At 45.4% G+C, this 12,240-nt stretch overlaps 1 protein-coding gene across 1 annotated transcript in view; it reads right to left on the bottom strand.

Moving 5' to 3' along the window:
• RIN3 (Ras and Rab interactor 3) overlaps positions 1-12,240 on the bottom strand; it is a 65,696-nt gene that overhangs the window by 42,424 nt on the left and 11,032 nt on the right. Inside the window, exons 2-3 of the mRNA XM_018082845.3 lie at positions 4,744-4,930; positions 1,276-1,390 (exon numbers count right to left, since the gene is read on the bottom strand). Coding sequence (XP_017938334.2) covers positions 1,276-1,390; positions 4,744-4,930 — 302 coding nt within the window. The remainder of the gene's footprint in view (positions 1-1,275; positions 1,391-4,743; positions 4,931-12,240) is intronic.

Raw genomic sequence — 12,240 nt, 5'->3', positions numbered from 1 at the left:
CAATTCCCCACCATGCAAAATCTAAGCCCTAGGTCAAGTTCAAATAGCTAAATAAAGAAAAGTTCCCCTACCCCGCAGCTAACCCTTGCCCTTGTATTCTTAATTGAACACCTTCAGCTGTGGCAAAAGGTTTGCTGTTCCTGCCCTCATGCAAGAACACCGAACACATGCAGCATCTCTGCAGTTGGGTGCTCCAAGGAGCAGGTGGATGAGAGAAAGCTTTCTGGGGAATTGAGCAGCCAGACAGGCAGCTGTGCCCTGTGCAGGAGCAACGCTGTGACAGGCTGTGGTCTGGTCTTGAGATTAGAACAGATTAAGAGATTCAGTTGTCCCTCTGGCTTTAAAGTCTGTTTACGATGCAGAGGTATGAAAGGAACCGTATGAGAAGGAAACAATTCATTTGAGCAACTGTCAAAATTCATTTGAGCAAGGGGAAAGAAATAAGTCACAACATTGATCTGCAGAAACACAAGTGGTTTAGCAGAGAATAAAATGATCACCTTGGCAAGCAGGCTTTGGGGCAGAGTTCAGCAACAGAGGATTTAGCTGCATTTGTATAAACAATAGTGTGAAGTTATTTTGATGAACTCTTTTGAGTGCATGTTTCCATGACTATCCCAAAATTCACATCTTTACAAATATTCCTTAGAAAGTGGAAATCATATGCCTTACACATCCATTTACACAAAGGGCTGCATTAGACATGGCTGGCTGGGAACTGGGTTAATTTTCACTTGCTCATGACGGACTTGGCTATCCAAGGAACGGCACCTACACCACCAGCCATGAGGCCCACCTGCTTCCCAGAAACAGTGAGGCATTGAAAACAGTTTAGGAGTAACTGGTTGTTCGGTATGACTGAAAAGGCAATGTAGCAGAAGTCAGATAACTGGTGACCCCCAAATTCAGTGGCAGAAATAGAGACAGATTCAGTGAGTTAACAAGGCTTAGTCAGCCAGTGCCTTGTGCTTTTCTCAGGACTTCCACCTGGTGAAAGGCAGCTCCTCTTGCTTGATCAAAGCAGTGGCCCCCTCGTCTGGAGGTGCTTTATGTTCCTTTTGTGAGTCTGTAAATGTAACACAAGGTGCAGAACCACAGGGGAGCTGAGGTAAAGCAGCTGCAGGAAATATTAACTGAACTACACTGTAAAAGGAAGATCTGCTGCCGGTCACAAGAGGAACCTGCTTAGTGCAAGTGAGATTACATAAATACCAGTGATCACAAGAGGATTCAGTACAATAACCAGAGCAAGACAAAAGAATGTAAAGACCTTACTTGATTTTTCTTCTTTGATGTTGTACTCCAGCACACCAGGATCCTCGTTCTGCACTGGCAGGCGGACTGCAAGGACCATGTTGTTCACATTACCCTCTTTCCTAACTAAGAATATCTGAAAAAGGAGAAAAAAATCCAGAGCTCAGCTACATTATGTGAGCTTCTGAACTTTATTTTAGGTCATTGTCAATGAAGATTTTTATCAGTACAATCCAACTTTAAATGGTCTTATTTTAGCTTCGTTCCACTTAGTTGAGCTTTACAACAAAAATAATGAATAAAAGGACATTTCATCTGGGTGAAATTCAGGCCTGCAAAAGAAGTTTCTATGCATCACTGATGTCCCACTTAAGCCTAAGACAATCTATTTCACTAACTGGACTCACAATTTGTCAAGTGATGTTCCTCTCATAAGTACCCTAAATCATGGACAAGTCACCCTTGAATGTCCCAGTTCAGATCTAAAGCAAGAGAGTCATTTGTACATTGAGTGGGAAAGTATTCAAGTGTCCATGAGTGGAACATAAGGACAAAGGCTCTGGTGGCTACAGTGTCTCCTGGCAGAGCTTTTTCCCACTTCCAGAAGGTTATTCAGGCTGGCAGCTATCCTGGAGGGACTCTTCTCCAGTTTCCTGGGTGAAGCCATGAGGCCAGACCAAGTTGCTCAGGGCTTTATAGAAGTCTGGAGAATCTGGGAGACTGCAGAGCCTTTGCAAACAACCAGTTCCACCACTTACTGTCCTCACAGGGAGAATGTGCCTCCCTGTACCCAGTTGGAACCCCTTTGGTTTCCTTGTGTGCCTGTCACCTCTCGTCCTCCCACCATGGAGTGCTGAGCACAGCCCAGATTCATCTTCTCCATGACCTCCTTCTAGATATGAGGGGCTTGCTGTGTGGTCCCCCTGAAGCTGTCTCTCCTCCTGGATGAACAAAGCCTGGTCCCACAGCCTCTCCTCAGTGGGTCTGTGCCCAGCTTGCTAGTCACCATCCCCACAGGTCCTCTCCCACAGAGCTGCTCATCCAGGCCATGCCAGCCTGGATCACTGACAGGGGTCTGACTTTCCAGTGGCAGTGCTTTGCCTTTGCCCTTCTTGAATTCAGGAACAAGCCATGTCCCCCTAGCTTGTCTAAGACCCGTCAAGTGGTCATTCAAGTGTGTTGAGTGGTCCTGAAATCACAGAACTGGTGTGCTTGAAAGGAACTCTGGACATCATCTAGTCCAATCCCTACTTTTAAAGATGGATAGACTACAGCAAGTTATTCAGGATGGTGTCTGTCGGGGTTTTTATTATCTTCAAGGATGGAGATTCTACAGCCTCTTGAGTGACCTATTCCAACATTCAATCATGCTGAGAGTAAAAAGTTTTTATTAATGTTTAAACAGAATTTTCTGTATTTTGGTTTCCACCCACTGTGCCTCATCCTTTCACTGGATACACTGAGATTGGCCTAGCTCAATCCCATCAGGTATTCATATACATTGATAAGAGGCCCCATAGTCTCTAACTGGAACCAGTGAAACTACTGTAGCCATTGGTTCCCACCAATGAGACCAGTGGAATTAGGGGAAAAAAAATTGAAAAAAGAAAAATACCTCACTCTTTTCATTGTGTAAAATCTTAAGTGTGTTTCTAATTAAAGTTTATTGTCAAGGATATTTTTAGCTTGTATCTTGAAGCTGCTGCTATGAAGACAAAGAAATCTTCACCTTTATCTGTTCTTTGACAACAAGCTTTGGCAAGAGAGAGTCAAGGTATTTTTAAAAACTGAATTAAAAATTCAGGCTAATTCTGGAGTCTGGATATTAATATTAGAAAGAGAAGTGTGAGTTGATAAAATCATTAATCAAGTCTCAGTTATAAGGGCATCTCTGGTCACTTCAAAGCACCCATGGTGAACACACAGCTCTGGGGCAGCTTCACAACCTTGCACATTGCTGTCATGTTGGCCTCTGCCATTCAGAAGAAATGGAGCTCCAGGGGCTCAGGTCCACCACCAGGGTAGAGAAAATGCAAATAAATGCATAACAGATGCATGCCTTAAACAGGCCAATTTCTAGTGCAGGGCAAGCCCCCATCTTGTATCACAGAAAGTATCTGCAGGTGGAGGCTCTCCCTTCCCCAGGTCCTGCCACCCACATGGCAGCACTGCCTCTCTAACCACGACTGTCAGACAGCACCATCTCAGATTGTATGGGTCAAGTTCTTCATGTGAAATTTAATCTAAGCAATGAGGGAAATGAAATCTGGAAATGAATCACTTCTGGTTTTCCTGATTGACACACCTGGTTGCCATGGCTCCAAAGGCTAAAATTGGACTATGGCTGTTCAGGTAAGTGGGGAGTGGGTTTTCTGAGCTGTACTTAACCCTACAGCCCAGGTCAGGACTGGTATCAAAGCCAGTCTCTTTTATTTGAACCACTGGTGGGAACAGTTTCAGATGGGCTCAGCGTGGGTAGGAGCTGCTCTGGCTGTGGGACAGCTCTGATGTGTCATCACTTCTCCTGCCTTTTTCAAGCTGCAGCTGAATTCTCCACCAGAGGACAGTGTAAACAGAAGGAACAGAGGTAAGATGCATTCCCAAAGCACTCAGAGGTGGGGAACTCTCTGACTGCAAGGAGTAGGTAACACCCGAGGAGGCTTGGGGCCATTTGTGGCTACATTATAGACAGTCACTGAGCTCTCTGCTTACAGACAGATCAGAAAAACAAAGAGAATAATTTGTCCAAGCTATTTGAGAAATCTGACTCAGGGTGAGGTGCAATGCACAGCCCACCCTGCTCAGGTGAGTCCCACAGGAGGGTGTACTTGGCTGTGCCAGCCTTTAGCCCTAGGATAGACTGAGTCAGCCAAGGGATGGGTCCAAACGTCCTCAGAGCAGAAGTGAGTGAATTCCTTCTGTGCTCTGACATCAGCTCAGGTCATTTGCACCTGCCCTTCTCAAAGGACCCAGGCAGGACAGCAATACTCTGCTATGCCTGACCTCTGAGACCCAAGGAATGTGGAGCAGCTCCCTTTGCTCCAGAAATGTTTTCTTTAAGCAAGCTATAAGCTTTGCATGAGTGTGCTATTTCCTAACACTCAGTTTATACAAGCCAGATACCAATTATTGCAATAAAAATGGCTCCCACCAGCTTCCAGAATTTAAGGGCCTTTTTTCAGGGATTTTTTTTTCAATTGCTCCAAATTAGGATAGTCACCATACCTATGGGTGTGGTGGTGAATGGGAAGCCATCTCCATAAATCTACACGCTAAGTAAATAAAACCCAAGACAAGATCACATGCTTCCCCAAAGCCAATATGTCTGTCTTGCACCACTGAGAGTGGTAAAGCTTCAAAGGGTAATGGAAAGAGAGAGCAGTCTGCTAAATATTTTTGCTTCCACATGAAGAAAGGCGCTGCTCTCCTAACCAGCCCCACCAAGGACAGGAAATGTGGTTGTCTGAAATGAAACCACTTTGGACTTACCCCTGCTGTTTCTTTGCCAAGGATCGCCCCAGCCCTTTCCTGACTCATGTTCAGCTGAAGCCAGACAGGACACGTCTTGATGAGTTTGTCAAGGATGCTGATCCCTGGAAGTGGGACGCAGTTTCGCAGGGCAATGGCCTGACAGAGGTGTGTCTCTTTCCCCACTTCACTGGTATCTCCAACAGGGCTGAAACACAGCAAGGGAGTCCCTGATAAACAGAACTGCAAACAGAAATCTTGAGGGGAGAAAAGACTGTAAGTGTAATCACAGAGGCTGAAGCACTTAGGCACCAGGAGTGCTCCTTGAGGGGCATCAAACCACAGGCACCTTGCTATGACAGCAGAAATCTGGGTGCACAGGCCTCAACAAACAGATACACCCCATCCCAAGGACTATGGCCACATGCTGATGGTTTCAGAGCACAGGTTGACAGGGTGCTTTGGGCAGCTCTGTTGGTCTCAGTTTGTGTATGGACATTGCTTTAGCACAGGTACCCACAGACACGTAAGGGGTACACAGAGGCAGCCAGCACTGCAGAGGGTTGAGCATGCCTGTCCCCATACTCCAGCTGAAGTGTCTGAGTTATGTTTCACGGCTTCAAGGACAGTGATGTGGCAGAGGAAAGGGGCTACAGAGCCTCGCTGTCGGTCTGAGGTGGGCAGGGGCCAGGAGTCTGCAGCTCACCCTGCAGCCATGCCACTAGGAGCACTTCTCCAAACATACAGAAGCTGTGATGGGCAACAGTGTGGTATCTTGCCCCAATCCAGGGCCTCTCAGATGGAGTCTGCCAGTAGAAGCCAGAGGCACCGTCAGCTGCTCTTGAGTTTTGGCAGTCCCCTCCTCCCATGCCCAGCTCAGATTGTCTGCAAAGAGGCAGACTAAGACACTTCAGTTTAAAAATAACACTGAGCACTCCCCGTCTCACTGGAAAGTCTGTGCTGGTCCTGGTGGTTGCAGAGGTGGCTGCTTCTCCACCCCTACACCCACGGAGCCACTGGTGGCTGCTCGTGGGGAGGGGAGAATATTCCACCCCTGCTGTCACTCACAGAGCACAGGAGGAGGAGGAGAAAGATGTGTAAGAATGCATCCAGCAGCAAGTTATCCACTACAGAAGAGATATCTTTGCTAATTCCCAAATGCTGATCTGCATCAGGAGAACAATTTCAGATGCAGCTCTGCAAACAGCCCTAAGCTGCTCGGTATGATCCAGCAGGTCCTGCAGGACAGGATTCACAGGACACAGACATAGTGAACCCTCTCCCTGTACAGAGGGACAGGAATGAGAGGGACCACGGGAAACGTGGAGAAACACCAGAGGGACCTTCAGGAAGGAGGAAATGAAGACACACATTTGTTATTTTGGCCAGTCCTAAAGATGTAATTGGAAGCTCTAAAAAGATGCATAGGAGATATGAATGACAGGAGAGGGACCATCCTGTGGCATCACACGTTAGCAATGCCCAACCACACCTTATGTCTCAGAGCTTATTCTCAGCTGCACAAAACATAAGAACACTCCAATTATGCTGTCGAGAATATTAATGGTCTGGGACATGCTCTCCTTTACATTCCTGTACTGATCAGACACACAAAAAACTAGTTCTATTTATTTTTAGTCCCTACAGTCTAAGGCAGATTGGTATTAAATGCTGGCTTCTAGCTATGGTGCTGATTTAACAAAGTATACATGTGCTTAGCACTGCAGGCAGTAGAAATACTTGTGCTGAAAGGTCTGGTCACAAGAGCTCTATTGGATAAGGCCATAGACTCATGGGGATACAGGCTTGTAATTCATCTGATTAATTGATTTTTACATGTAAAGAAAATACAGGACAATGTACACAAAATACGTTTCTCTGCACTAGTTTTCTGCTTAGGTGTCAGAACTGAAAAAAGGAGGACTCTTGATTTGGTCTTATTTCAAATCGTTTTCCTTTTCCTTTTATTTTTAAAGAAATGGATCTTAAAGTAGTACATTTCAAATAAGGTCAGTCCTAAACTTCTAAAAGAGAGTCCTTTCAAAAGCAGTGCCACAGAAAGCGACCTCAGGGTCCTGATCAATGTCAAGTTGAATGTGAGTCAGCAGTGCCCTGGCAGCCAGGAGGGCCAACTGTGTCCTGGGGGGCATCAGGCAAAGCATCACCAGCCGGTCGAGGGAGGGGATTGTCCCGCTCTGCTCTGCACTGGTGCAGCCTCACCTTGAATATTGTGTGCAGTTTTGGGTGCCACAATATAAGAAATATATTAAGCTATTGGAGAGTGTCCAAAGCAGGGCAACAAAGATGGTGAAGGGCCTTGAGGTGAAGCCACATGAGGAGCAGCTGAGGGCACTTGATGTGTTCAGCCTGGAGGAGACTGAGGACAGACCTCATTGCAGTTACAACTTCCTTGTGAGGGGAAGAGGAGGGGCAGGCACTGATCTCTTCTCTGTGGTGACCGGTGACGGAACTGAGGGAATGGCCTGAAGTTGTGTCAGGGGAGGTTTAGGGTGGCTATTAGAAAGAGGTTCTTCACCCGGAGGGTGGCTGGGCACTGGAACAGGCTCCCCAGGGAAGTGGTCACAGCACCAAGCCTGACAGAGTTCAAGAAGTGTTTGGATGATACTCTCAGGTACGTGGTGTAATTCTTGGGGATGGTCCTGTGCAGGGCCAGTAGTTGGATTTGGTGATCCTTGTGGATCCTTTCCAACTCAGCATACTCTGTGATTCTGTGAAAAGTCAGTTTTTATAAACGTAGACTTTCAAATCCCAAAAGCAACAGAGATTCTATTTTTAGTAGCTTTTTGTCTTTTGCACTTCTTCAGAGATAGCTTTCTTAGAAAATAGAGGTGTTTGTGCAATCCTATAAGTAGAGTTAGGATATCAATCTACAGAATCTTGATTTTAATCAATCCATTTTTAAGATCATAGCCAAGATAATACGAATGAGAGAACTGAGCTTAAAAAAAAGAGGCAAATAGAAATAAGTGAAACTCTCGTTACTTGTCATAAAAGCCCAGCCTGTCACACAGGTGAGGGAATTTCTTTCAGATGTAACAGCATATGATTTTAATCAGTATTGTCTGAACATATAGAGTAAAGCAATGGAAGACAGCTTTTGGAAGTTAACCTGATTCATCTCTTGGGTTTTTTACAGAAGAAACAACAACCAAAAAAAAGCCTAGTAACCATGTGAACGGAAAACACGTGTTGGATGGCAACATTCACACTCAGTAATGGGAAAAAAGTAATGAGTAAAGGGAAATAAAGGTGAGTTGTAATGAAATATTCCATAAGACAGTTAGCAAAAGCTACTCCCATAATTAGTCACATAGGCATGAATCTGATCTTGCCAACGATGTGTGAAACCCAGATCAAAAGAAGGCCAATGCTGTGGCACCAGAATGTATTGCAATAGCTCCAGTGATGTTGAACTTTGTTAGCTATTAATTATGTAAGGCGAAAAGGGCTGGCAAAGCACTGATGCTCAGGAATCCTATTGCCTGGAGAGAAACAAAGGTTATCCACAAAGACAGGAAAATAACACAAACCAGCTTGGACCTGCTGAGGACCAGGCACATAGTGACACTGGCACAGTGTTCCTCCTCCACAGGGAGACCCAGGCTTGATGCAGGCCTCCCTCCCACAAGCACATCACCTGGACGGAGCCCTACTCACAGCAGCAACATGGGATTGGCAACAAGAACAGACTGGTGAATAAAAATAACAGAACTGACTTTCTAACACGTGGCTGCATGTAGGGCCCACTGTCTAATTTTGGAGAATGGATAAAAAATAGAAAATAATTCCAAACCCAGACACATCAGATGAAAAAGGAAGAGCCTGAAAATATTTGTCTTAGTGGAAAATCTCATTATTTGAGTGTGTGGAGTCTTTCAGTGCAGATAATTTAGGGCAGCGGATAAGGCATATTTTTGGCAGAACTGGAATCCAACATTTAGGGGGCCCTCAAGGATAAGTTCTCCTCTCAAAAGCCGTGGAAGGAACTAAGCAGGCTCTTGTACCTGTACAGAGGGAGGAAAGTGCAGCCCAGTGAAAGGGGTGACTTTGGTAGAAGGAAAGGCAAGAAAAGTCATTAATGGGATCATCTGGAAACAGAGAAATGTTTGGCTAGACTCTTCCTGTCAGTGAGTTATAACAAATGACGGATAATTTCCCAAGGGAAGAGGAAGGGGATTGCATTGCCCAAATCTCTTAAAATGCCACGTTTAGACCAGTAGCAAACACTTTATTGAGTCAAATCTGTGCTGGCTAAGAAATGGGAATGGATGACCTAACAGACCTTTTTCAGCTGTAATACTGTGACCCATGACACACCAGCTGACGCAGTTATGGCACCGATGCTTGACTTCTGTCCCAGGCACAGCTGTCACAAAGATTCACATGCTGGGCTGTGGGAGTGCTTAATCCAGCAATTTAATCTGGCTCTGCTGTAGCTCTGTGGCTGCACAGAGAGGAGGGAGCCAGACAGCTCCTGGGTTCTTGCTGTGCAGCCTGTTGAAGGGATTTGCAGCCACCACAGTGACCAGCCGGCCTTCCCTGTTTCGCTCACTCAGAATTCACGCATCAGATGATACCTAAGCTCACAGTTTCAGAAATAAGATGCAATTCTCTCCTTCTCCCACACTCCTGCAAATCCCTTTGGCTGATATAGGCAGGTGCTCATTTTGCCAGGTGTGATGTGAAGGTGAAAAGCTGGCCCTAGAGCTGCCTGCTTTCTTTGTTTTTACTGAGTTCTTACTGCAAAGTATCTTTAAATCTTGCAGTGGCTCTGCTAAATTGGGTTCAGTTGGGATGCAGGGAGCTGTGTGCTGCATACTGACTGGCAGCACTGGCTAATTAATTGCACAGTGATTACATTCACACACCTGCCCCAGGCTGGCAGAAGGTATCAGGTTGCTTGTTGGAGACAATAATAATGACAATGGTGATTTGAATTATTGCACAGTGACTGTATGCTGAGGTAATGACACCACCATGACTCATTGCTTTGGAAATAAGGATCCACACTTGGCAGCTGAACATTCCCAGAAATCTTCAGAGCAGCACGGGGATATAATCCACTGAATTTCTTGCAGGTGCAGGCTTGGGCATACCTTTGCAAGGGATTTCAGAAATATTGCCACAAATCTGCTGACACTAAGGGCTTCCTAGCTGGACTATATGGGGCCGGTCACTCTAAATTTCCCTGGGGCAGCAGAGACACACAGAAACTGTGTGGAACAGCAGCAGAGACTGCCAGATGAATTCGTCACTCCTGTACATTTGCAGCTTCTGCCTGTCCCAGACCTCCTCTGAGAAGAGACATAAGGTGTTGTTAAATTTAAACCTTAAATTGGAAACAAATGCTCTGTGGTGCACTGATAAGTAATGGCTGAGGGCCTTAGTGCTGTTTAAATAGATGTAAGAATAAGGAGCTAGTTTTTTGTTATTATGTTTCATTGCTTTTACTTCTCCCTTTGAAAAGCAGAAGAGAGCAAGAGAGAGCAAGAACAAGGGTTTGCTATGCTGATCTCAAGGAAAGAGATACAATGGTATATTTACATTCATAGCAGAGCAGGAATCACAGGTTTTAAAAGGTGTTCCAACTGGGTTGCTTCAGATGGACAAGTAGCCATAAACTCTATGTGCCAGGTGACAGGGAAACTTTTTTGCACCAAAGCCACCTGGGACCTCAAGGGATACATCTGAGACAAGCCAGCTTGTGCCTGAAGCTCACATGTGGAAACCCTTCAAGCACAACGGGACAGGTTACAAGAAGCACCTGAAGCAGGAAGAAAAGGTAAAAGCTCATGAAGCCAACACACCAGTCCTGGTGGAAGTGGATAGACAGTGCTGGTAATTTCTGTGTTTAAAAGAGAGAGTTGGGAGCACAGGGTCTAATGGAGATGGATCAGAGGACGGTGCTGAGATTAAAAGACTGACAGAAAACTCACAGCTGTGTTTTACATCCTGTGTCACAACCAGCCCAGCTAGACTTGGTTGCAGGGCTCTGTGCCACCGGTAATAGATCTCTGTATCCATTTTTTTCAGTCAACTCCTTCCCTTCTAGGAATAATTGGAATTACATGAGCAGCAGTTAAAGTACAGCAAGGTTTCACCCACTGGACCCTCATGACATATACAGCTAATTATGCTTTCTTTGGTTTGGTATCACTTCTGATTAGACAGATGTTGGGGAATACATTTAATGTAGGTAGCTTGGTGTGCAAGCTGCAATGCAAGCTGCACAGACTCATTAAAAATCTTTGTTCACACATGTGAATTCATGTGCTCTTACTTTCAGCTCACTGTGAGGGAAGTTATGCAGTGCCATAGCTAGAGGACATCAAGATTCATTTTGCTTCTGTCTTAGAAGTGGTCATACCTTGATGCCATTTCTTAATCTCATAAGACAGCCTGTCTTTGATCACTTGATCAGTGCAGACCAAATTAAGCCAAGATGAAGGAGAAGGATTAATTTGCTCTCTGGACCTGGCTTGGGTCACCTCGCTGATTCTCATTTCTTTCTTCTGTCAGGTGGTGGAAGTCAGACCCTGCACCCAACCTAGCTACAGGGAGAGCTCCATCATCTTTAAACTTCTGGAGTTGTTTCATCGTAAAACAGAGTATTAGGAGGATGGGAAGGCAGCAAAGTGACATATTGACTAATGCATAGCACAACAGCTAACTCTATGCACCAAATGTAAACCCTGACTTGCAGGAAATTCAGGCTTTTCCATAATAAAGCCAAGAGATCTGACAAAAATCAAACCAACAAAGAGAAATAAAGTAACCAGGAATGAAAACCCCAAAATGTAGAAAGAGAGGTTCTTGGGGTCTTCAGGGATTGCACTCAGCTAATTGACACTCTCTAGTCAAAAATAAACAAGTTTCTTGTTGTCTGATAGGCAAAAAGAAAGAGAAAAGGTGTAGGGTGTTAAGCAAGAAGTGGGAGCTTCCTGCATTGTAAGGTTCTGGGATGTACAGAAAAATTTGATAATGGAAGTGATGCGACAGGCTTGGTGTGCCCCACGAGGCAGGCTTGCCTGTTCAGTAGCCCTTCCTACCTTGCAGTATGCTTGTGTTATTGGTACACCTTGGTGATAAGCTCATAGCTCAGGAAGTTGTGCTTCTTGAACTGTGGTCTGTGGGGAGCCTGTGGTTGGCAGAGTACTTCCTCCTGCTCACTGGTCCCCTTGTTCCTACTCAAATGTCCACCCTTCAACTGTTTGGTCTTTGGACTACATTTGATGCTCTGCATGTCCAGGCCAGTTGGCTCAGCCTGGCAAGGACCATGCTTAATAGCCAAGGCAGCAGCTGCTCCAGTTGCCAAAAGGTAAAACAAACCAAATGTCTCCTAAATACCCTGACACCTCATAGCTTAGCAAAACTCTCTGTTTCCCACCTACTCCACTTTCTGTTACAGGCACCCTCAATTTCAGCAGTGAGGTTTTGCACCCTGCAATTGAATTCTCACTTCTGTGAGCTTTTTTGTACCTGCCAGGGATTTTCAAA

Source organism: Manacus vitellinus, unplaced genomic scaffold, assembly GCF_001715985.3.
Source record: "Manacus vitellinus isolate BGI_N305 unplaced genomic scaffold, ASM171598v3 scaffold_6_pilon, whole genome shotgun sequence".
NCBI lineage: Eukaryota > Metazoa > Chordata > Aves > Passeriformes > Pipridae > Manacus > Manacus vitellinus.
The sequence above is the reverse complement of the archived record's forward strand: the minus strand, read 5'-3'. Positions and strand labels throughout refer to the sequence as shown.